Source organism: Silene latifolia, chromosome X (genome assembly GCF_048544455.1).
Source record: "Silene latifolia isolate original U9 population chromosome X, ASM4854445v1, whole genome shotgun sequence".
NCBI lineage: Eukaryota > Viridiplantae > Streptophyta > Magnoliopsida > Caryophyllales > Caryophyllaceae > Silene > Silene latifolia.
Window position 1 is genome coordinate 334,229,071 of NC_133537.1, and position 24,549 is coordinate 334,253,619.

Here is a 24,549-nt window from a genome sequence, read left to right on the forward strand (position 1 = left end):
GCTTGGTATACAGCATCAAGACCTCTCGAACAAAACTCTTGTAGGAAAGCTTATGAACTGGACTGCTACTAAAAAGGATAGTCTCTAGGTGAAGTAGGTTCATCATGTATATATTAAGCAACAGAAGTGACACACTTATTCTCCTAAAACAGATTCTAGCCGGATCTGGAAAAAAGATATGTGGGATTAAGGATAAGTTAAGCAATGGTTACATTAATGGACACTGGTCTGTTCAGTCTACTAAGTACACCTATGCAGGGTGCTACACTAACTTTGTCCAACTCAGCAAAAAACTATTTAGTTTAGGGTGATATGGGATCCATGGATAATGACTAGACATGCATTTCTTGGCTGACTAATCACCCATGAGTAGACCTGTCAAACGGGTAGATTATGGGTTTGATCATTTCGGGTTCGGATGAAATACGGGTCAGGTCTATTTCGGGTTTGCAAAATACGAGTTTATACATTGGCATCATTCAATTTTACACTCATACTCAGTTTTATCAATTTAGTATCGACATTATGTAGCTAATCCCGTACACTTTTAGTTAAGAATATAAATTATTTAATCATGTATAAATTATTTTAAAACAAAATTAATGCTCCTTTAGTTATTTTGCATCCAATTTTATAAATTTAGTTCCGAATATTTTTGATAGTTAATAAAAAATGTTCTCATTTATTTATTTGTTGAAATTTAAAAGGCTAATTTTATAATGTATTTATCCGATTTAATCCAGATCCGTACATTTAATTAAAATATTTCTCAAACGTATGGAATTGGACTGAACGGAAACGTGTATCACACAAGGAATAAAAAAGATGGACCAAGACTAAGCAGCTAGGGTTTAAGTTTCTAATTGACAGTCTTCACCTTCAGCAGGCATCTTCACCTTCATCCGCTCTTCCCACCGTTTCAAGGTCGCTATCTTTTTCAATCGATTCAATTTTTCGCTATTTTGATTAACTTCAGATTCGATTGACTTATTGTTACTTAGGATTTCAATTGTAATCATCATACGGCGATTCATTCATTATTGATTATTTAGGTTTTTTCGATTGTTGATAAATTAGCTATAGTTTTCGCAAGTTTTATGCTGCATCAATTAGTGTATACTTAGTTTTATTGCAGCTTTAGCGATTAAAGCTTTTTTCGTTTGCATGTTGAATTTGATTTGTTCGAAATGATTATCGTTATTGATTTTTAATTCGTGTTGAGAGCTGAGGAAGTGAGAATTTGAGCTAACTTTGGCACAAGTCGGCTTGTTTATGTTGTTGATGGAGAAAATTATTATTTGAATGCAGTGATTGATTTCGCTGATTAATTTTTCCGATTAGAAATGTATTCTAGCGCGGATTTCATTTAGGGCTTGCCTGAAATCCATGGAATAATTTAGGGGTAAATTTTAATTGGGATAATTACTGGGAAAGTTAATTACTTGGGTGAGTTCATTGATGATAGGTTTGGCATAAGGTAATGATTACTGACTAGATGATTTACTCCCTTAATCATTACCCGGGGGAGCGTGGGTGATGTATTACCCTTTTAGGAGGGTAATAGATTCAAGAGGTAAATAATTACTCTCATGCCAAACATGTAAAATGCACCTTACCTATTATTCCCATATTCTTTCCCCCCCTTTTACCCTCAATCGAAGCAAGCCCTTAGTTTTTACGATGATGCCCGAATTTCAAGGTTTGAGTGAATTGGTGATTTGGATACTCTGAGCGAGAGAAGTGCTTGCCCTTATTGCTCTATTAGTGCATGTTTGTATAGCATGTTAGAGTCAAGTAGTTTTTGGTGAGGATACCGTGTCACATTGAGATGTGAAAATGTTGAGGTTTTTGAGGATGATGCTTTTGGTGAAAGTTTTGTGCCAAAACGTCTAAGGGTGTGAGAATTTTTTGGAGTTTCCTTAATTGAACTAAGGATGTAGAACCGCTCCAATGAGCTGAAAGCCTCCAACTTGCTTGTTGAGAACAGGATGATCAAGTTTCACTTAATTTGGTCCACCACTCCACCGTAATACACGAACGGTTTTATGGATGAACATCTTTATAGCTGTGCCAGTGATTGAACATATAATATTTTATTATTATTTCTCCATAAAGATGTAGAGCAAGAATTATGAGAACAGAATTTCATTGTTACGAATGCCTTTTTGACAGCCTTAAAACCAGGCGGAGGGTAAGACATTCACTCTGACCTGCTTACTGACATTGATTAATAGGCATTGCAACGGAAGCGGGGTTTAGTCACTGCATTGAAAATGGCGCGCAAAGGTCTAATGGAGCAGGATTTGAGCAAGTTGGATGTGGCAAAACTACATCCGCTTTCACCTGAAGTTATTTCTCGTCAAGCAACGATTAATATTGGTAATTCCATATTTGCCACACGCCCACATCGCTCAGAGAAGGGCATCATTTCAGAACTAAAGTCTCATTTGTACACTTTGTGTTATCCGCAGGCACCATTGGTCACGTGGCCCATGGGAAGTCAACCGTTGTGAAAGCTATATCTGGTGTTCAGGTATGTTTCTGTCTGCATATTTTAAGTAGTGTTGCATGTGGCAACCTCTCCGTCTGAAACATGTATGATTTGCTGCTTCTTTACAGACCGTGCGTTTTAAGAATGAGTTGGAGCGTAATATCACTATCAAACTTGGATATGCTAATGCAAAGATATACAAATGTGAGGATGAACGATGCCCACGGCCTATGTCCTATAAGTATGTTTTAGAGTTTAGACTTATGTTTCAAGATATTTAATCAAACAAAAGTTGCTGCTCTTTCCTCTTTATTTTCTTTGTTACTCATTCATGGTTAATGCCTTGTTTCTCGTGGGTCTTTGAAAAAGGATTAGGAGAAGCTTAATAAGTCTAAACCTTTTCATGAATTGGGAGGAGATTGTTCTAGATAGTGTGGAGTAATAGTTTTATACATGCAACCTTGTAATGTTGCCAACACAATAGGCGAATGTTTTTTGCAGGGCGTATGGAAGTGGAAAGGAAGACAGTCCTGCGTGTGATGTACCTGGGTTTGAGAATTGCAAGATGAAGCTTCTTAGACATGTATCTTTTGTTGACTGCCCGGTGAGTCAATGTCTATTGAGATTTGAGATTACTATCTGCTTCTCTTACTTGTTTGATAGTGTTCATTGACCTTAATTGATGTGTTAATTTCAAATGGGCTTGCCTTCCCCATTTTTTTAAACTTTTGGTTTTGCCTTATATGTTCTTTGTAATCATCGCTGTTTATTACATATTTAGTCGTCATTGCATTTTTATACTACTGACAGTCGACTTAATATTTCTGCGTTGATTAAGTTCTTGCTGTCTGTTTAATGCCTGTTTTCTTTGGTGGTTATTGATTTTTCGGGGTTATTCATCTATCTTCATTGTTGATTTCAGGGTCACGATATTCTCATGGCTACCATGCTTAATGGAGCTGCAATTATGGATGGCGCTTTACTTCTCATTGCTGCTAATGAGAGCTGTCCCCAACCCCAGACTTCTGAGCATCTTGCTGCCATTGAAATTATGCGATTACAGCATATCATTATCCTCCAAAATAAAGTTGATCTAATTCAGGAAAATGTAGCGATAAATCAGCATGAAGCGATCCAAAAGTTTGTTCAGGTCTTTTGTCTTGAAAATCTAATTGCCTGCATTCAGTAACTTTCAGCAGTAATAAATTGGAGTGCGATGCTAAGCTATTTCTTTTTTTGGTTGCAGGGAACTGTTGCCGATGCAGCACCGGTAGTTCCAATTTCTGCTCAATTGAAATACAACATTGATGTTGTTTGCGAATATATAGTAAAGAAGATTCCCATACCTGAGAGAAATTTTATCTCACCGCCAAATATGATCGTGATTCGTTCTTTTGATGTCAACAAACCTGGTTACGAGGTTGATGATATACGTGGCGGTGTTGCTGGAGGAAGTATTCTTAAGGTTCTTTTCTGATCCTGTGCCTCTCGGTTGATATTGCCATTATACAGTTTTTGCTGCAATGTGGTCCAACAAGTGCACCTGCAGTTTATGAGCTGATGTTCATAAACGAGTCTTATGATTGAAATAAATCAAATGCTTTATTTTTTGAAGGTTCTGTTCAAGGTATAGGAAGGTCATAGTGCATGTGCCACTTTGCTATATGTGATCTCTCTCTAAACATCCCTATATTTTTTTGTTTCATTATGTTCTATTTGTTTGTTCATTTATCGTGTCAGCATGGACACTGGGGTTTCTACTTTCTATTGCTGTAAGTTGTAACTGTGCTGAAAGATCTACTGGAGAATTAACTCAGACAAAAAAAGATTGAAACCGAAGACATCAGCCTGTTGTTGTTTCTATGCTACAATGTCATTGCAATTATGACATCATTGATTGTCTTTAGTAAATTGGAATTTTATAATGAATGTGAAACCTGTGCCTAAGACTTTATTTAAGTTTGCGTTATAGTCTAATGAATGGTTAAGATGCATTGTTATTCGGACTCATATTCTATGCCTGAAAGGCCTGAGTGTTGAGACACTGCTAATCTGAAAAAATTACATGCTCTTGGCTTGTTAAAATGTAATTGTCATGGCGGACAATCTGCCGTCTCCGGCATGTGACACACCATGCGTATTTTAATTGACTTAACATAATTAAAATGGAACTACTAGTTGCTATTGATTTTCAGTTGAGAATATTTCTGAATGGGGGTTATGATTTAGTTGCTTCATGACCCCATTATGTGAAAAATAGGCAGAGGGGTTCTGAATTGTACTCATGAGGTGTTAAATTATATTACAGGCTTAGAGTTTCTTCGCAAGCATTTCTCATTCTGTGCTCCGTGCTTGCAGGGTGTCTTGAGAGTGAACCAAAATATCGAGGTTCGTCCTGGAATTGTTGTCAAAGATGAAAATGGAAATATCAAGTGCACACCCATATATTCCAGAATAGTCTCGTTGTATGCTGAGCAGAATGAGCTGCAATTTGCTGTGCCAGGAGGTCTAATTGGGGTTGGGACGACCATGGACCCTACTTTGACCCGAGCTGATCGATTGGTTGGTCAGGTTCTCGGAGAGGTTGGGTCTCTTCCAGATGTCTTTGTTGAACTGGAGGTAACTTTTATTCCTCACTGTTTCCGCTCTGGTACTAAATTCACATATTCATTATATCAATTTTTTGTGCGCAATCTAGAAGCACAAGACGAGGTCTTTTGCTTTGTGGCCATTTTTTTTGTGATGCTTTGTAGTCCTGACAGTTGCTATTTTTGCATGCTTTTGCTGGTCATTGTCATGTTGGGGTTTTGAATGAGTTAGTTCATATTTCTTAAACTGTGAACTTCAACTGGAATATGTGACTGAATTTTAATCATATTTGGAATTTCCTTACGTGTTCTCATTATCCAATGGAACCAAAACTCATTATGATCTCAACAATCCTGATCAAGACATATCAGTTAGAAACACTATTAATAAAGAAGAAATTTCGTGGGAGAAACCTAGAGAGGGGTTTCTAAAGCTAAATTTTGGCGGATCGAAGATTGATAAGAATAAAGCTGCTTTAAGATACTCCATAAGAGATCATAATGGTAAAGTCGTGTTGTTAGGAGCAAAAAAGTGTGGATCTAATAGTATTCTTGATGCGGAAGCCCTCGCCTTAAAAGAAGGTATTCTAGCAGCTAAATACTTAGGAATCTCAAAAATAATGGTGGAAGGTGATAACCTATGTGTTATCAACTCTATTCGCAGTACTTGGCAAGTTCCTTGGAAAATTTCTAGTATAATAAAGGATGTGAAATTAGATCTTCATTTTTTCGATGAAGTAATAATTAAACATTGCTTCCGTGAAACGAATAAGGTTGCTGACTTTATGGCTTCTATTGGACATGAATGTCCAACTCTTTCGAGGTGGTTTGAAAGCCGGTGGCTTCAACTTACCTCACTCATTCGAAAGGATGAGATAGGTTGGTCCTATCCAAGAGGATCAATCTAGTTATCTTACCTTCTCAAAAAAGTCTTTATTTTTTGGCTTAGAATATGATGACATATATGCAATTTGTGGCATGGTTTATGTTATGGGTCTTTTGGAAACGACCTCTTTGTGTGGCAGACAGACACAAGTGCAAGGTAAAATTCATTGAGCCACTAGTTATTCTTATATTGAGAACTATCTTAAGTAATATCACGATCATCCTCATAATTTAAATGCTAACAATGCTTCTTTGTCGAAACAAGTGCCCGAAGCTCTTTCTGAACATTTTTGCCTTCTATAATAGTATGCTCTATCATATTTGGATTTATCAATCTGCTGTTTCTTTAAACCCACAAATTCTCATATGAGATGGTTTATGTTAACATTATCACCCATTTTTCTGTACACCACAAATTCTTGTTTCAGACGGACACTTTTCGTCTTATTTTTTCAGACGGGCATATGTGACCATTTTATAGTTAAATGTAACCACAATGGTATAAGCAGTGTTACAGCTTATGGTAACTAGTTTTTCAATAATGGTCACATTTAACTGTAAAATGGTTACAAAATCTCGTCTTATTATTTCAGACCAAAAAGGCAAGGCTCGTCTGAAGCAAGACGCACTGTCAAATGTCAATACACTAATTAACTAATCCTACAGGTAAATTTCTTTTTGCTAAGGCGACTCCTTGGTGTCAGAACAAAGGGTACTGAGAAACAAGGCAAGGTCACAAAACTGACCAAGGCAGAGATTCTGATGTTGAACATTGGGTCCATGTCGACTGGTGCTCGAGTCATTGCTGTCAAGAATGATTTGGCAAAACTGCAACTTACATCCCCAGTCTGCACTAGCAAAGGTGAGAAAATCGCGCTCAGCCGCCGTGTGGAAAAGCATTGGCGACTGATAGGGTGGGGACAGATTCAAGCTGGCACTACTCTCGAAATCCCGGCTTGTCCTATCTAAGCACGAAAAAAAGCCGAGAGACAGACCAACTAGGAAAATCTCACAGGTTTGGGGATGTCGAACGAGAGAGAAGTCTTGGGACCTATATTTCTCAGGTGGAGTAAACCATCTTTTTTATTAGTTTTTGGTTTCTTATGGGATTTGTTTCGGAGACTATTTGCTTTCAGTCGTATGATTATTTTGTTTTACGATTATTCTAAATTTTTGAGCTGTACATTACTGCGGCTGTATGCATGTCCGTGTTTTAGCCACTGCTCGACGTCGCTATGATCTGTGATCATACTCCCTTCCCTTCATTCTATATGATCATATACATTATTCTAGTTGCACAGATTTTTAGGTGCGAAATACCTTTAATAACCCTCTCCCGTACTCCCTTCTACAACCCACCTTCCTTAACCCGCTAGCAGCCACCTACTCAGACACCGAATACACCTCCCACCATGAACAATGGTCACTACCGCGCTTGATCACCTCAGTTACCTTTTGTCAATAGCTGAAGTGCAGAACTTTGATTTGTAGTAAAGGAGAGTTCCCATTTAAGAAAATAAAGGAATGTTCTAAGAAAATCATTTCAATTTCTTTGCTCACGGTGATAGTTCCTGCTAAACTTCCTCCGTCCTGCCTTTGGGTGTGGCACAAAGAGGAAGGAGTCAATTATTAGATGACATGTGGACCAAATTGAAGGTGGATGATCAAATTGTTGATCAAGGGCATTCTTAAAATAGAAAGGTAAGGGTAAGATTATTGGTAGTCTTGAGACAAGACTTTGGTAAGTTTTGAGGCAAGACTCACTCAAGACTACCAATAATCTACCCTAGTCTTGACAGAGTCTTAAGTTGAGTCTTAGAAATTCAAGACTCAACTTAAGACTTTGGATGGGTCTTGACCCCACCTTAAAGAAAAATTATCCAATGGGTGGGCAACATGTGTCTTTTCTTTTTGTTAAAAAAATAAAGTGGAGTGGAAAAGTAGAGTCTGAGGTGAGTCTGACGGATAATGTATACGGTCTGAAGTGAGTTTGAGATGAGTCTGAACAATAAAAAAATAATAAAAGTTAGTGAAAAGCTGATGTGGCAGAGTCTTAAGACTTGGGAGAATCTGACTGATAATCTCACCCTAAACAATTGATCGAGACACCCAAAATACAATAGGTAAATAAATGACCGGATGGAGGGAGTATGTGTTAATGGTGCGAGTGAAAATCGATAGATATCTGTCATATCTCACTTGGCTTTCCGTTACTTAGATTTCAATTTTCATAAAATTACTCCCTCTGTCCTAGTGAATAGTTTACGTTTACTTTATTTAACTATTAATAACGGGGGCGGAGGGATTAGTTTATTATACGGATTAAGGAGTAATAATGTGGAAACTCGACAACTCGATTAGTCGAGTACATTGATGAAGATGTAAATTGTCAAGAAAATAATAAAAACATAGTCCATAACTCAAAAGGGTTGATTCCAAGCTAGAAAAACAAGCATCACTTATTTATTTATTTATTTATTGATAATATATCAGATAAAATAGAGAGCCTTGCATAATTTATTTAGCACATAAATTACAGGATTACCAAATATTATCGAAATACGGAGTACATAACACTGTGATGCTCATTTGTGATAATTATGTGCTGCCTTATAAGCTGCTAATTCCAGAATTTGATGAAGGTGTAACCATTCATTCCTTTACGAACATCAGCTTCGACTCTGCCTCCAAATATAGGGTCGTCATATACAGCCTTATTCGATGTTGCCATATTCAGTTTCACTTCTACCACGTTCCAGTCGATTGGACCTATTGGACCCGCTTCCACGTAAACCTGTATGTATATTTGTTGTAATCACTTTTTTTAATTTTGTTTAATTTGTAATAAGAATTTGAAGAAAAAAAAAATACAAGGGATGGTCGAAACTCGAAAACCTTCCAATTGTTGCCCTCTGAATCTACAGGAAATGGGATATGGACAGCAGCAAGAAATTGACGAGAAAGGCTGTCATCGCCGTCAGCATACAAAACACCAAACTTGACTCCTTCAGGTGGTGTTCCGAATATAGCGTGGTCGTCTCCGCCATTAACCGGAAGTGGTGTAAGTGTAAAATGAGAATTACCATGCCAAAAATGTCTTTCTACCGGAAACACCGGTTTTTTGGAATGATTCATGGTGTTGGTTCTTACAAAAATTCTGTCAGTGTTCCTGCTGTTATAAGCTTCCAATTCTTTTGACAGCGTTTCGACATCTACTTCTTCTCCTTGTTTCACTTCGATTGCTTTTGGTTCGAGTTCTGCCATTTTGTTCACCCTATTCCAAACCACAAACAACATGTTACTTCGTCGTTTCAAATCCAATTGTCACATTTGCTTTATGCACTGTTTTAGTGGTGGAGCGAGGATTTGAGGAGGTTAATAGGGACTATAGTCATTTCGGTTAGTAATCCAAGCGAATCTACTCGTATTTTTAATTGGGTATCATCTTAGGTTTTTCACTGACTATTTTACTAGTAAAAACAACTACGGTGTATAATTATGCTTTCTCGATTCAATTCCATTTCACTACATTTTCCGAAAAGAAACTATTATAATGGATAGACGAAACTAAGCAATAAGGGAGATACTAGTTTTATACCCGTGCAAAAAATGCACAGGTCATAATAGCGGGCACTATCACAATTGGTCTCTCTTGTGACGGGTTACCATTTGTGACGGATATTTTGTGAGATAAAATGGTAACAAAATGGGTTAGTGGAGAAAGGGGACCACATGAATAATGTTGCAGAGAGAGAAAAAGTGGGTACTTTATGAGGTAAAATGGTATCCGTCTCTTGTTTGTGACGGATAGGTGCCGTCACAAACAAGAATTTGTGGCACTATCATTAGATACATGAACATATAATTGAGCGTGATTAAGTGTTCAATACAGTGACAATAGAAACAGACCATATTTGGAGATTCGAATATTTGATAAACTAGTATTGGTGCCCGGCTTCGCCCGGGCTACCTCTACTTACCGTTAATTTTGTTTTTCATTAAATAAAATTATTTAAAGTTGCATAACCCATAAATTTATCATTAATATATTTTTCTATGACATATCCTACAATTACGATAAAATAAATTTTGAGACAAATTCACTACTCCCGCTATTAATATTTTACTCGTATTAATGAAATAATAGTAATAAAATTTCACTACTTGCCCGTAATCATTGTTACTCCCACTACTCCCGCCGTAATTATTGTTATTGTCACTACTGCCACATTAATATTGATAATTTCACTACTCCCGCCGTAAGTATTGTTACTTTCACTATTGTCGCATTAATATTGATTATTTCACTACTCCCGTTGTTGTTTCTACCATTTTCACTAATCTCGCTGATAATATTGTTACTTTTACTATTCAAAAGAGTGATTATTATCATATAACTATATCCAATGTTACTACAATTCTTTTCTTTCTTGTGAAATTATAAAATTGCATAGATTTTAAATTTAATATATAATTTTATGATGATAATAATTAATATCATAAGTGTGCATGTTTATACTAATTAATTATTTTATTTTAAGGAAATTGACCATCTTCTATAAATATTTAGGAAAATTACCAAGCATGTTTTTTCTTTTAGTCTCCTTGAAATTGACCTTTTTAATTAATTATTTTATTTTAAGGAAATTGATCATCTTAATTAATTAATTTATTTTAAGGAAATTGACCATGTTTTAGTCTCTTACAAATGTTTAGGAAAATTACCAAGTTTCTATATAATTTAATTTTAACCCAAACTATATAATATTTGCATTGAGATCCCTTAATCGGGTCCATCACACGGTGCTAGTGATTTAAAACTATATAGTATAATTAATTTGTATAACTTTCTTTAATTACATTGAAGTCCCTTGGTTTCTGGATTTAATATATAGTATTGATATATTAGATAATATACAAACGTATTTTATTAGAATTATATTAAAGATATTTGACATGTTAGACCCGTTGAATATATGTAAATTGCAGTATTTTATGTAAATGGTGACATTTTTACTTATGTTTTAATATAAGTAATTAATATAGGAATAAGAGATATCAACAGGAATTGTGTTGAGCAGAGAGGGTAATTAAATAGAATAAGAAAACATGGGGGGACCTACATGTAAAAACTCAGCAGCCAATCAGAAACCAAGAAAAAACTTAGCTTTTATACTATGTAGATATTACATAAATAAATACTAAATTTTTCGAAAAGAAACTATTATAATGGATAGACGAAACTAAGCAATAAGGGAGATATATTACATAAATAAATACCTGGAATTTGTGATTCTTAAGAGTGTGTTGGAGGAGATTGAAGAGAAATTTGCAATGCATAAAAGAGCTTGCTAACCTCCTTATTTATAGAGGAAGATTTACACAACATAACAAATTCTTGTTTAAGACGGGCCAAATATACCCATGCAGAATGAATAGGATAAAAGTAGAATGCATTGAAATATGTAAAATGGTTTTTCATAAAATGGCTGAGTTCAACACCTGAATACACACCCATATTCGATACTTAAAAACGAGTCCGAGTAACATATAATATACTTAATAATTGATCAATAAATTGAAGTACATTAGTCACATTTTTTTGTTGTGTTGATAAGGATTTCACCTTGAATTATTGGTTTTGTGGTCACAAGTCGAGGCTCCACTGCAATAGTGTCTCTATCTTCTGAAAATAAAAATCTTAGCTAAATTTATTAGATTTATCTTACATGTTATGAATTATTTGCGTACATAGTGCATTTAAAACATTTTTTTGTTACATATATAATTATATATTTATTAACTAAATTTATTCGGGTTGAGTTGCTTTTACCAAGTCTATTTACAAAGGCCGCAAAATCGCTCTGTAATTTGGGCTTTTTAATTATTGGCCCAGAGTTTATGATTGAATATCTTTTTTCTTCTCTAAGGCGTGCTTATACTTTTTGGACTAAAATAGCTTTCTTTAAAAGAAAGTTCATTAGAGGATATTCTCGCCGTCTCGGTGTTAATTATCTATTTTCGTTGTTTTGATGTATTATTAAATAATTTATCATCTTAGTCAATTGTTTTCTTTACTTTTTAAAGAAAAGATCAAGGAGACCATTTGTAGGTCTAGCTGTCTAGTTATTGGATGACACATTGAGGATAATGTAGATGGAGGGTCAAATTACCCACAAAGAGCATTCCCAAGATCCTCTGAATGAAGGTAAAAAAAATGACCGAGACGTTCTAAAATAGAATAGATAGATAAACACAAAATCTGGACAGAGCGAGTAGTTATCTATTCTATATTTGGTAGGTTTTCTTGAACCATCCACACGAGAATGGATTCTCTCAATTTTCTCTCTTAAACTCGTTTAATAATATTTTTACATCAAACCTCATCATCCTTTTATTTTTACTCATAAATTTTGAGTCGTTCGATGATGGCAGAATACAATATAGACCACCGAAAGAAATGACCTCTCCATACCTGTTTAGGAAATAGAGAAACTCTCCTCCTCTACTTTAATCATAATTTCCTCTTATATGTATAGATATATTTTTGTTGAAGATATAATTTTATGAACGACATTTTGATATTAAATACAAATATGTTAATGTCATACTGTACTTTTTCATGTTTTTTAATATATTTGTGGTCAAATTTTGCAAAAATCAACCTCTCAAAAGTAAATAAAAAATAGAATTAAATCGAAAAAGTATAACTATTGATTGAAACGGTGGGGTTAGCATATAGTAACCTCTTTAGTTTTCACGGGACTCTAGTTTATACACGTTAAGTACATTAGTTATTACGAGTTGGCAAAATGTAACACCCCAAAAGATTTAGAGAAAATTTGTTTCACATTATCGGGAAAACATATATAAAGCTTGTGACATGTTTATAATGGATTTTACTCCACCTAGCTAGCTAGTAACAAGGCATTGTCATTTTGTGACTGTGTGTTGAGCCTCTGGTTATGAGTACTTAGATCACCCACCTAGCGGGGAAAAATTCTAGGCTTGGTTGCGTTCAACTTTGAGGCACACAACGTTTGCTAGCCGACTCCAATTATTTTGGGATTAAGGCTCTCATATTATTATTGTTGTTGCTGTAATGTTTGCTATAAGAACCAAAAAACCGAGAATATAACATTATTCTTCTTCCAATTTATTCGTATCGTCTCTCTTTATGAAATAAAAAAGAAAAAAGTACCTTGAGTCCTTAATGAGAAGATGTAATTAAAATGTCAAGTAGATAATAAAAAACATGCTTATTTATTGATATGTAAAGATAGAGGGCCTTACATAATTTATTTAGCAAATAAATTACGCGATTACTATATTTTCCTTACGGTAATACGGAGTACATGCATGATGTGATAATTAAGATGCTAATTGCGGAAACTGATGAAGGTGTAACCATTCCTTTCTTTAGAAACCTCAGCATGGACTTGGCCTCCGAATATAGGGTCGTCGTAGACAGCCTTGTTTGATGTTGCCATATTCAGTTTCACTTCTACCACGTTCCAGTCGATTGGACCTATCGGTCCCGCTTCCACGTAAACCTGTACAATTAATTGTTTAGGATCAATTTTTAGTTTTGAGTAAGTTTGTAAGAATTTGAAAAAACACGTTGGTCGAAAATAACCTTGAAGTTGTTAGCGTCTACATTTACAGGAAGTGGGACATGGACAGCAGCAAGAAATTGACGAGAAAGGCTGTCATCGCCGTCAGCATACAAAATGCCATACTTGAGTCCTTCAGGCGGAGTCCCGAACTGAGGGTAGTCGTATCCGCCCGGTGCCGAAAGTGTTATAAGTTTAGCATAAGTACTACCATGCCAGAAATGACTTTCTACAGGAAACAACGGTTTCTTGGTACGATTCCCGATGTTGGTTCTCACGAAAATCCTGTCACTGTTCCTGTTGTTATGAGCTTCCAATTCTTTTGACAGCGTTTCGATATCTACTTCTTCTCCTTCTTTCACTTCAATTGCTTTGGGTTCGAGTTCGGCCATTTTGCTCACCCTGTTCCAAACCACATCATGTTACTCACTCGTTTCAAATCCAATTGTCACAACATTATAATCAGTGGTGGAGCGAGGGGAGGAGGGGGCTAGCAGGGGCGTCCACGCCCGCGTCCGCCCCCGCTATCATTTTAAAATTTCGAAATTTTTAGTTAATTTTTTTTAATTTCTCCGAGGTTTCCTTATAGTATAACCACTTCGCCCTCACTAGGGATAGAGTTCCCGACCCAGACCCTGAGGGTCGGACCTTAATGGGTCGGATATGGGTCTCATTTTTTCAGACCCAATGAGTATGGGTCGGGTATGGGTCTTAAGAAAATATTTCGGGTCCGGGTCTAAGTTATGAGACCCATACCCGACCCTTAGACCCTTTATTAAAGAAAAAAAAATCAAAATCACAACTTTTCTGAATTCATACTGGCAGACTGTAGAAACCCAACTAAAGTCTCTTTCTCTTCCCTCGTCCCATAAAGTGATAAAACCCAACCAAACTCTTCTGACAATACCACCACTCCACCACTGACACAAGAGAAACCACCACCACAGCACTGATACGCGATTAACAACCACCTCTCTAATAGGCGGCGACCGACAACCACCATTAACGGCATATTAATAAACTCATAATGTTAAAGTAGTATGATTTTTTTTTTTAATATTATAGACCCCATAGCTGTTAATCTTATTACTAAAGTGGTAAACTCTGACCATGGGTAGACCCGCATCTTTACCCTTACCCATAGGGTCCGAGTATGGGTCCTCAAATTTTAGACCCTTGCGGGTCTGGGTCGGGTACGGGTCCAAAGGGAAAATCTCGGGTCCGGGTCCGGGTCTAGGCGGACCCTACCCAGACCCTACCCATTGTCATCCCTAGCCCCCACTGGTTTAAAATCCTGGCTCCGCCACTGATTGTAATGAACTACTAGTTTTATACCCGTGCAAAAAATGCACGGATTGAGGTAATTAAATTATACGAATATCCAACTAAATAACTAAGTATAGCTGCACAATTGATCAGGGGTAAGAAACTAAGAATATGAGCCATATGAATATATAAAAAAGGTGATGACACTCCGTTTCAACTATAATATATTATAATGAATATCTATTGCAATTTATAATTTTTTTGGATTCATGAATATCTATTATAATATATAATTTGTTTTGTTTTATTATTATTATTATTATTATTATTATTATTATTATTATTATTCTTTTAATTTTTTAATGAAAATGTAAGCATGTCATTAATTTTTGAAGTTTTGTAATTTTTAGAGTGTAATTTTTAATTTTAGAAATTTATATGTACTACAATTTGTAATATTAGGGATTATAATTTGTAATCTTTAGTCCATTCATAATACATGAGAGAGGGTAATTAATTTAGTGAGAAAAACGGAGCCCTTTATGAAATAAAATTGAAATAAAAATTCAATAAAATTTTGCTCACTCCCTGATTTTTAGGGACCATGTTTACTGTTTAAAAAAAAAAAAAGATAAAGATAAAAACGTGGATATGATGAGGTGAGTGCACCAAATTGCTTGAAATGTTCTTCTATTTATAAAGATAAGATTTTACTAGAAAAAACAACTATAATTATGTATTTTCATTTCATTCCATTTCGCAACATTTTCGGCAAAGTGTTGAAATGGATGGAACTCGGAAAGTAAGAAACTATCGTAACTAGTTTAACCAAATACGATCATTATAATGGATAGACGAAAGTAAGCAATGAGAGAGTATAATAGTACTACATAAATAAATACCTGGAATTTGTGATTCTTAAGAGTGTGTTGGAGGAGATTGAAGAGATATTTGCAATGCATAAAAGAGCTTGCTAACCTCCATATTTATAGAGGCAGATTTACACAACATAAGTTATGACGAATTCTTATTTAAGACGGGTACTATCCATCTTAAGTTTAAAATCGGTCAAATATACCCAAGTAGGATGAATAGGATAAAAGTAGAATATATTGGAAAAGGTAAAATGTTTTTGCATAAAATGGCTGAGTTTGACACCTGAATACACACCCATATTCGATACTTAAATCGACTCCAAGTAACATAGCATATCGGAGTACTTAATAATTGATCGATAAATTGAAGTACATTATTAGTCACATGTTTTTTTTTGTGTGTTGATAAGGATTTCACCTTGAATTATTATTGGTTTTGTGGTCACAATTCACAAGTCGAGGCTCCACAGCAATAGTGTCTCTATCTTCCGGAAAATAAAAATCTTGGCTAGAATTATTAGATTTTTCTTACATGTTGGAGTATGAATTATTTATGTGCATAGTGCATTTAAAATATTATTTTCTTATATATCAATACTATATATTAATTCCAGGAAACCAAATGACTTTTTTACGCTTAATTAAATAAATCTATACACATTAATTATACTATATAGTTTTAAATCGCTAATGTGTGATGGGCCAACAAGGGACTTCAATGCAAATATTATATAGGTTTGGTTAAAAATATAAATTTAGAAAATATTAGAATATGGCGAGTTTCCTTAAAATAAACGGGTTCCACTTATGGTACTAATTAGTATAAATATGTTAAATTATTTAACATACATAAATATAATATATAATATATAAGTATATGTTATATTTTGGAAACTATTAAAAGGTAAGTAAATCAATTCAGATTTCCAAATAATATAACATTCCATAATTCATTAAATTTGTAATTTAATTAGTAAATAATAATGTTTGCTCTTAAATAATATTCTAATCTAATATTTCAGATTTATTTAAATATATAATAATCAACTATTATGATAGTAACCTTCCATATGAGTAGTAAAAGCAACAATAATATATAGCAATGAGAGTAGTGAAAGTCATACTAGCAGCAGCGGGAATAGTAAAATTAACAATAATAAATGCGGGAGTAGTGAAAGAAAAAATAATGACGGCGGGAGAAGTGAAAGTAATAGTAGTCACAACACATATAATGAAAGTAACAGTAGGAACAACGGAAAGAGTATGAAAAATTAACTAACAATTCTATTTTAAGAAAATATTAATTTATTTAAATATACGAGCTTGACAAAACTAAAACTAACGGGTTAATCCTAAAAATAGTAGGAATAGTAAAACAAACAACAGTAACCGAAGAAGTAGTGAACGTAATAGTATCAACAGGGGATGTAGTGAAAGTAATAATATTAACAGCGGGAGAGGTGAACGTGTCTCATAATTTGTTGATTAATTTTACCTCTCATCATAATTTCAATATATAAATTGTAAATGTATACAACAACAACAACATTACCCCAAAGTGTTTCAATGGCTCCCGCAAATCATAGGGGGTAAGGGGTTCGGATGTACGTACCTTACCCTTGTGTTAGCAACACAAAGAGGCTGTTTCCGAATGACCCAAGATGAAAATGAAAATTGCGTCGAGAACTGCATCGAAGGACCGCCACTTTACAAAAGAAAGAAGCGCGGCCACTTTAGTGAGCCATTTTGATTTATTCCATTATAATCCATAACCAAAGAATAATGAGTCTTTGGCTCCATTGGAAATATGGAAATTTAGAGAAATCATATTTCATATAAAATAAAATTTAAATGTTAAATAAAGGTAGCCCGGGCGTAGCCGGGCACCAAACCTAGTATATATATATTTGTGAAAAATCACATGTTAAGTTAAGGGTTAGTTTATATCAGAAAAAGAGAGAAGTGTAATTTACTTTATAAGTAAGGGGATGTTCCATCCACAGCAAATTGATTTTGGGATGAACCCTACATGTACTTGTAAAGTAGACATTCTTTTCTTTTCGAGGGCGCGGCCGAGGCTCATGTACGAATCTAACATATTAACCAATTTGGTTGGAGTTTACTACCTAAGTTAGTTGTCATCAATGAATAGACTATACAACCAGTTGTATGCAAATTGTCGTATAGATTTGGAGCTTTATAATAGAGAATTTGAGCATATATTTACATTTTACGAGCTTTATTGTAAAGAATTTGAGCGCCTTTATATAAATTTTAAACTCAAAAACAATACATATAAACTCAATTAAATTTTAATTTTGATACCAAAAAAATTAAAATATAACTCAAAATTTTATAAGTTCAAAAAAATTGCATATAAGCTCAACTAGATTTGTATTGGTTATATGTTGAGACCCAATTTGATTAGTTAATGTTGATGATGCCTTGAGACAAATTAATCTCATTGTTTATTTAATCATGTGCTTCTTCAGTTTTAATCATGTTGCATGAAGCTCCAATCGTCAATTCAAGGTTATCAAGAAGATCAAAGATGAAGATTGTTAATAGTGTAAGAGTCATGTGTTGTAAGAGGATCATTAACTCGAAGTTATGTCTAAGTGCTAAAAACACTAGTCAGTCAACTGTGATTTCTAACTCGTCTTTGAAAGAAATAACATTTCGAAATTATTTGAACCTTTGTTAAAATGCTTTCAATGTTCACGAATAATTTTCTGGAAATGATGTGAGTCTTTTAAAGAAAATAGGGCTTTCAATGTTTTACTAAAGAATTTGCTTGCACAATAAGACACTTTCTATAAATAGGTTGTTTACTTTAACATTTATGAAAACGTTTATGGTTTCCAAAAACACAACCATTTATGCTTGTTTCTTGATGCAAAACCAACCCATATTTGTGTGTATACAAAACTGATTTCTTGCATTAGTGTGCACCGATTTTTTAAGGAAGAAAACTCTGTTGCTTGATGAAGAAACCGGTGACGTGTGCATGTTGCCCAAGCAAACTATTTACAATATTTTATCACTTGAACTAACGGTATGTGAGATGGTTTAATGTGTGAAGTATACACTTCTTGGATATTATAAATACCTTGCTTAGTTCATTTTTACAAGTGTGCAACAACGAGCTTAAAATCGGAAAAAGACTTAAGCTTTATCGAGTAAATTAACTTTGCAAAATCGTTTATCACTTAACTATCATTGAGTCACATTTTGCAAGTTTGTTTTTCTTTGGGTCTTTTTAAAGAGTTGTGTTGCACTTAGTCAATCAATCGAGTTCAATGATCCCGTGTTAGTAATTAAACTTTATCTTCTCCGTTTATTGTGTGAACAACATTGAGATAAGTGAAGTCTTGTAACAAAACCGGGTAGAACCAAACCAAGTCTTAGGATAGAGTTATCTTAAGCAACGAAGTCTTCGACGCGAAGTAGCTTTTGAGCACCGAATCTTTCGGCTAAGTAGCCCAAAACAACAGTCTTATTGGGGAGTAGCTTTAAGCAAGAGTCTGCTTGGAAGTGGAATAGCTTTCAAGTAACACAAATTCTCATTGAAGACATGACATATCCGTCACAAGCTTGTGACGGATACCATTTTACCTCACAAAGTACCCACTTTTTCTCTCTCTGCAACACTATTCATGTGGTCCCCTTTCTCCACTAACCCATTTTGTTACCATTTTATCTCACAAAATATCCGCCACAAATGGTAACCCGTCACAAGGGAGACCAATTGTTCAAGTAATAGGAACAAGGGTAGGTTGGGGAGTTGTTTTATTGTAAGGGGTTTTAGGTTGTATGAGTTTACACTTCTAAAAGGTTCAATAAAATAATGATGGACGTAGGTTGCGGAATAGGGACCGAACCAGTTTTAAAAACATCGTTTCTCGTGTCTATTTCGTTTTATTTCCGCTGTCACTCTAACTCACGTTTTACTTTCAGAAACAATAGTCGAGTACACAGTGACGTATGCTTGCTGAATCGTTGTTGAATACTTCTAACTCTATAGTTCTAAGTATCTAACTTGTCCTTTCATCTAAATGTTGTCTAAAGTGTTTAAGGGTTTTAAAAGAAACTTTCATTAAGCTTAAATTTTTAAATAAACACCTAATTCACCCTTTTCACCCTTTAGGTGATCTCGCCCTTAACTCTTTATTATACCATGCTCATATATATCTGAATGTATAAGGGATTTTAGCGTTTATACGATCTGTCTAAAGTAAATACGAGTAAACAGTTGGGGTATATCCCGTATATGAGAGTATGACTATGAGTAAGCAAGTAACCCAAAAGCTTACAAAGTCCGCAAAATCGCTCTGTAATTTGGGTTTCAAATTAATTGTGTGCATAGTGCATTTAAAATAGCTTTCTTTCTAATTATTTTTAGGCCCTTTTCATTCATCTAGCTATCTTAAAACCTTCTTCTTTTATAAATTAATTAACTTTACGAGATTTTTGGTTTGAAATTCCTTTTTTTTACTGTTTTATGGATTCGTAATCAAGATTTATGGGCTTAAGGTAGGCAAGAATTAAAAATAATTGGTACAAGTGAGAAATGAAATAATTGAGGGTGCAAATGTAAAAAGTTTTTTTTTTCTTTTTTGGTTATTTTCAAGCATTAAAAGAAAGTTTCTTTGATGATATTCTCGCCGTCCCGTAATAATTACCTATTTTCGTTTTTTGGTATATTGTTTAATAATCTATTTGTCTTAATTATTTGTTTACCTTTACTTTTTTTTTTATATAAAAATCAAGAAGGAGACCATTTGTAAATCTAGCCGTCCAATTATTGGATGACACATTGACCATAATGTAAATGGAGGAATGAGGATCAAATTACCCATAAAAAACATTCCCAAAATACTTTTGTATAAAGATAAAAAAAATGACTAAAACGTCCTAAAATAAAATAAATAGACAAACAACCTGGATGGAGGGAGTAGTTATCTATTCCATATTGGTAGGTTTTCTCGAACCATTCTACCATACGCAAGTGGAGTTTTTTTGCGTGATCCTTGTGAGGAATCACATGTAGGTCTCCCACATCGGAGAAATAGAGAAGAGTGATCTAGTTTATAATCCTACTCCTCCCATTGCCAATTGGTTTTGGGATGGAACCTCCTTGGACTTGTAAACTGGACACTCTCTCCTCCTCGACGGGTGCGGCCCAGGCCCGTGTGCGATTCTAACATGGTATCAGAGCCCAAGGTTTAGTCCTGGGTTATGAGGCGAAGACGGGTCCGAAAAGCGACGACGTTCCCGTCCGACGAAAGACTGGGCCACTATTCAGCAGGTCCGAAAAACGACGACGTTCCTGCGCCACGAAACAGGTTCGAAAAATTGCAGCGTTCCTGTCGACCGATCGAAAAGGAGACCTTACATGTGAGGGGGCGTGTGTGGAATCACATGTAGGTCTCCCACATCGGAGAAATAGAGAAGAGTGATCTAGTTTATAATCCAAGGGGCTACTCCTCCCATTGCCAATTGATTTTGGGATAGAACCTCCTTGGACTTGTAAACTGGACACTCTCTCCTCCTCGACGGGTGCGGCCCAGGCCCGTGTGCGATTCTAACAATCCTTAAATCACCATTTTTCTTCTACTTTGTGTCAACAACAATATACTCCCTCCAATCCGGTCTTCTCATTCAACTTTTCACGTTCTCAAAGACAACCCTTTAACTTTAATTTCCTCTTATATATATTTTTGTTGAAGATATAATTTTATGAACGACATTTTAATATAAATACAAATATGTTAATATCATAATGTACATATTCATATTTTTCAATATATTTATGGTTTTGCAAAAATCAACCTCAAAAAAGTAAATAAAAAATAGAATTAAATTGGAAAAGTATAACTATTATTAATCGAAACAGTGGGGTTAGCATATAATGAGGACAAATAATGAGACCAAAAATCCCAAAGATACACATCTCATGTTATTGGGGTTGTGTTTCGACGGTGGCGGATCAGTTGTTATAAATGGTATCAGAGCGATCCTACGACCGTATAGTAAACTTGTGGTTAGTAGTATCCAAGTCACCCACGACCCATCTAGCGGGAGAGAATTCTAGGCTTGACTACGGTCAACTTTGAGCCCCAACATTTGCTAGCTGACCCTAATCATTCTGAAATTAAGGCTCTCATGTTGTTATTGTTGTTGTTGTAATGTGCTATAAGAACCAAATAATCGAGAATATAACATTATGCTTAGGGCTGAGTATCGGTCCAAGACCGGACCGAAGACCGAAAATAATTTTTTTGTGGACCGAAGACCGGACCTAAAACTTTCGGTCTTGGACCGGACCAAACCCGAAATATTCGGTTCGGTCCGGTCTTAGACCGAAATGGACCTAGAACTAATTCTTTCACTATTTCGTGTATGATAATTACATTTAAGTTTCACTAAATTAAATGTCGATGAATAATTAGACGATTGTTTTTGAGAAAAAAATACTCAATATTAATTTATAATGTCTTGTGAAGATAAAATGGTAATTTAGTTTATAAGATTCTAATGATAGTCTTTAGAAACATAATATTCGGTCCATTTGGTCCGGACCTAAAATATCCGGGTTTGGTCCGGACCGGACCGAAGACCGAAAACTCAAAAAATGAGGACCGAGGACCGGAACTAAAAAATTCGGTCCGGATTTGTTCCAAACCAAATGATCCGGCCCGGTCCGGTCCATTTTCCCGGTCCGGATCTAAATTTGCTCACCCCTAATTATGCTTCATTGATAACAATATAACATATAACACGAATTCTCACTTTAGACGGATATTATCCGTTTAAAGTTATAGACGGATCAAATATGACACCACTTTCATAATAATACAAATACAAATAACAAGCGGGATGTCACCTCTTTGTCTTATTATATACTCCCTCTTATTCACTATATTCTTCCCCTTTTCTTTTTGCACAATAAATAAGAAAGTGATTTTGGAGCACACAAAACACACTACCCCACATGTAATTTAATTTGGATCACACAAATCAACCCAAAAAAGGAAATAGAGAAGAAAACCTGAATAATCCGAAAAAGGAAATAGGGAAGAAAATGGTGAATAGAAGGGAGTAATTTATTTAGCACATAAATTATAGGAAAATGAAAGGGCGCCACCGGGTGACACCCAATTTGGGCGCCACCCTCTCACATGGGGTGAGTGGGGACCCCTTCAATAAACAATTGTTGTGAGAGGGTGGCACCCAATTTGGGCGTCACCCGGTGGCGCCCTATCACTATCCTAAATTATATGATTACTATATATTACGGAAATACAGAGTACATGATTTGATAATGGAAAATGAAGGATGAAAGAGCGCCACCGGATGACACCCAATTTAAAGGCCACCCTCTTACATGGGGTGAGTGAAGACCCCTTCAATTAACAAAGGTTGTAAAAGGGCGTCACCTAATTTGGGCGCCATCTGATAACGCTCTATCACTATCCTTTGATAATTATGTGTTTCTTCAGTTATTATAGGATTTAATTGCGGAAATTGATGTAGGTGTAACCAGTCCTATTTTTACGAACCTCAGCTTCGACTTGGCCTCCGAATATAGGGTCGTCATATATAGCCCTGTTTGATGTTGCCATATCCAGTTTCACTTCTACCACGTTCCAGTCGACTGGGCCTCTCGGCCCCGCTTCCACGTAAACCTTGAAGGTGTTAGGGTCTACTGCATATGCAGGAAGTGGGACGTGGGCAGCAGCAAGAAATTGACGAGAAAGACCGTCATCGCCGTCAGCATACAAAACAGCATACTTGACTCCTTCGGGAGGACTCCCGAATATAGGGTGGTCGATTCCGCCAGATACCGAAAGGCTTAAAGGTCGAATACGAGTACCACCATGCCAGAAATGTATTTCTGCAAGAAACAACCGTTTCTGTGTACGATTCATGATGGTCATTCTTACGTTATTAATGTTGTTGTTATGAGCTTCCAATTCTTTTGTCAGGGTTTCGATATCTACTTCTTCTCCTTCTTTCACTTCAATTGCTTTTGGTTCGGATTCTGCCATTTTGCTCACCCTATTCCAAACCATATCATGTTTATTCATGAAGTTTACGTAATTAAATGAATATAATTATATAAAGCGTAAAAGTTAGTCTCTATTAATATAAGGGCGATTTGTTTAGTGGTGGAGCGAGAATTTGAGGAGATTAATTGGGATTATAGTTTGAGTTTTCGAATAATATTTCCAATGTCTATTTAGGTTTACAGAATGTTCTACTCGTCCGTTATTCCATTTCACTACATTTTTTGCAAATATATGGAAGACGTGATAAATAAAGTGGTGAAATGGATGAAATACGAAAAGTAAGAAACTATCGTAACAGATCTTACCGAATTACAAGTGTATTATTATAAATTTATAATGGGTAGACGAAACTAAATAATAAGAGAACATAAATAAATACCGGAGTACCTTGTATTGTTAAGAATTAAGAGTGTGTTGGAGCCTTCGAGGAGACACGAGAGATTTGCAATGCATAAAAGAGCATGCTAGACCTCCATATTTATAGAGGTAGATTTACATAACATAATAATTGATCGATAAATTTAAGTATATTAGTCACGTTTTTTGCGTTACCATGATTTCACCTTCAATTATTGGTCAATTCAGGGCACTATAGTGCTTAAAAGGGTTAGGGTCTAAGCTTCCTTAAGAGCAATTTTGGGGAGTATTTATAGTCTTACTCCTATGCCTTTTAGGGTGTGTTTGGATAGCAAAAGTAGAGGGAAAGGAAGGGGAGGGGAAAGGAGGGAAGAGAAAGGGAGGTAAGGGAATGGGAGGGCA

The 24,549-nt window shown here is 35.3% G+C and overlaps 3 protein-coding genes and 1 long non-coding RNA gene across 5 annotated transcripts; 1 reads left to right on the forward strand and 3 right to left on the reverse strand.

Annotated features, from left to right (window-relative positions):
- The first annotated feature begins 785 nt into the window (after window positions 1-785).
- On the forward strand, window positions 786-7,184 carry LOC141618864 (uncharacterized). 2 transcript variants are annotated; one of them, XM_074435928.1, is made up of 9 exons: window positions 786-924; window positions 2,235-2,379; window positions 2,472-2,533; window positions 2,620-2,732; window positions 2,993-3,095; window positions 3,414-3,641; window positions 3,738-3,956; window positions 4,850-5,110; window positions 6,631-7,184. In XM_074435928.1, exons 2-9 carry the CDS (start codon window positions 2,274-2,276, stop codon window positions 6,931-6,933), a joined length of 1,395 nt encoding a protein of 464 aa, XP_074292029.1. In that variant the 5' UTR covers window positions 786-924; window positions 2,235-2,273; the 3' UTR covers window positions 6,934-7,184. The 2 variants fall into 2 exon arrangements, with proteins under 2 accessions (XP_074292029.1, XP_074292030.1); XM_074435929.1 differs by having other exon boundaries at window positions 843-924; window positions 2,173-2,379.
- A 1,221-nt stretch (window positions 7,185-8,405) lies between these two features.
- On the reverse strand, window positions 8,406-11,315 carry LOC141618866 (uncharacterized). Its single transcript, XM_074435930.1, has 3 exons — window positions 11,245-11,315; window positions 8,860-9,238; window positions 8,406-8,758 (listed from the first exon to the last, which is right to left on the reverse strand). Exons 2-3 carry the CDS (start codon window positions 9,226-9,228, stop codon window positions 8,585-8,587), a joined length of 543 nt encoding a protein of 180 aa, XP_074292031.1. The 5' UTR covers window positions 9,229-9,238; window positions 11,245-11,315; the 3' UTR covers window positions 8,406-8,584.
- A 1,889-nt stretch (window positions 11,316-13,204) lies between these two features.
- On the reverse strand, window positions 13,205-15,814 carry LOC141618867 (uncharacterized). Its single transcript, XM_074435931.1, has 3 exons — window positions 15,746-15,814; window positions 13,601-13,979; window positions 13,205-13,517 (listed from the first exon to the last, which is right to left on the reverse strand). The coding sequence occupies exons 2-3, from the start codon at window positions 13,967-13,969 to the stop codon at window positions 13,344-13,346; spliced, it is 543 nt and encodes a 180-aa protein (XP_074292032.1). The 5' UTR covers window positions 13,970-13,979; window positions 15,746-15,814; the 3' UTR covers window positions 13,205-13,343.
- A 7,178-nt stretch (window positions 15,815-22,992) lies between these two features.
- Window positions 22,993-24,243, reverse strand: LOC141618868 (uncharacterized). Its single transcript, XR_012531516.1, has 2 exons — window positions 24,178-24,243; window positions 22,993-23,779 (listed from the first exon to the last, which is right to left on the reverse strand). It is a non-coding gene; the product is annotated as an uncharacterized LOC141618868 (long non-coding RNA).
- Window positions 24,244-24,549: the final 306 nt, after the last annotated feature.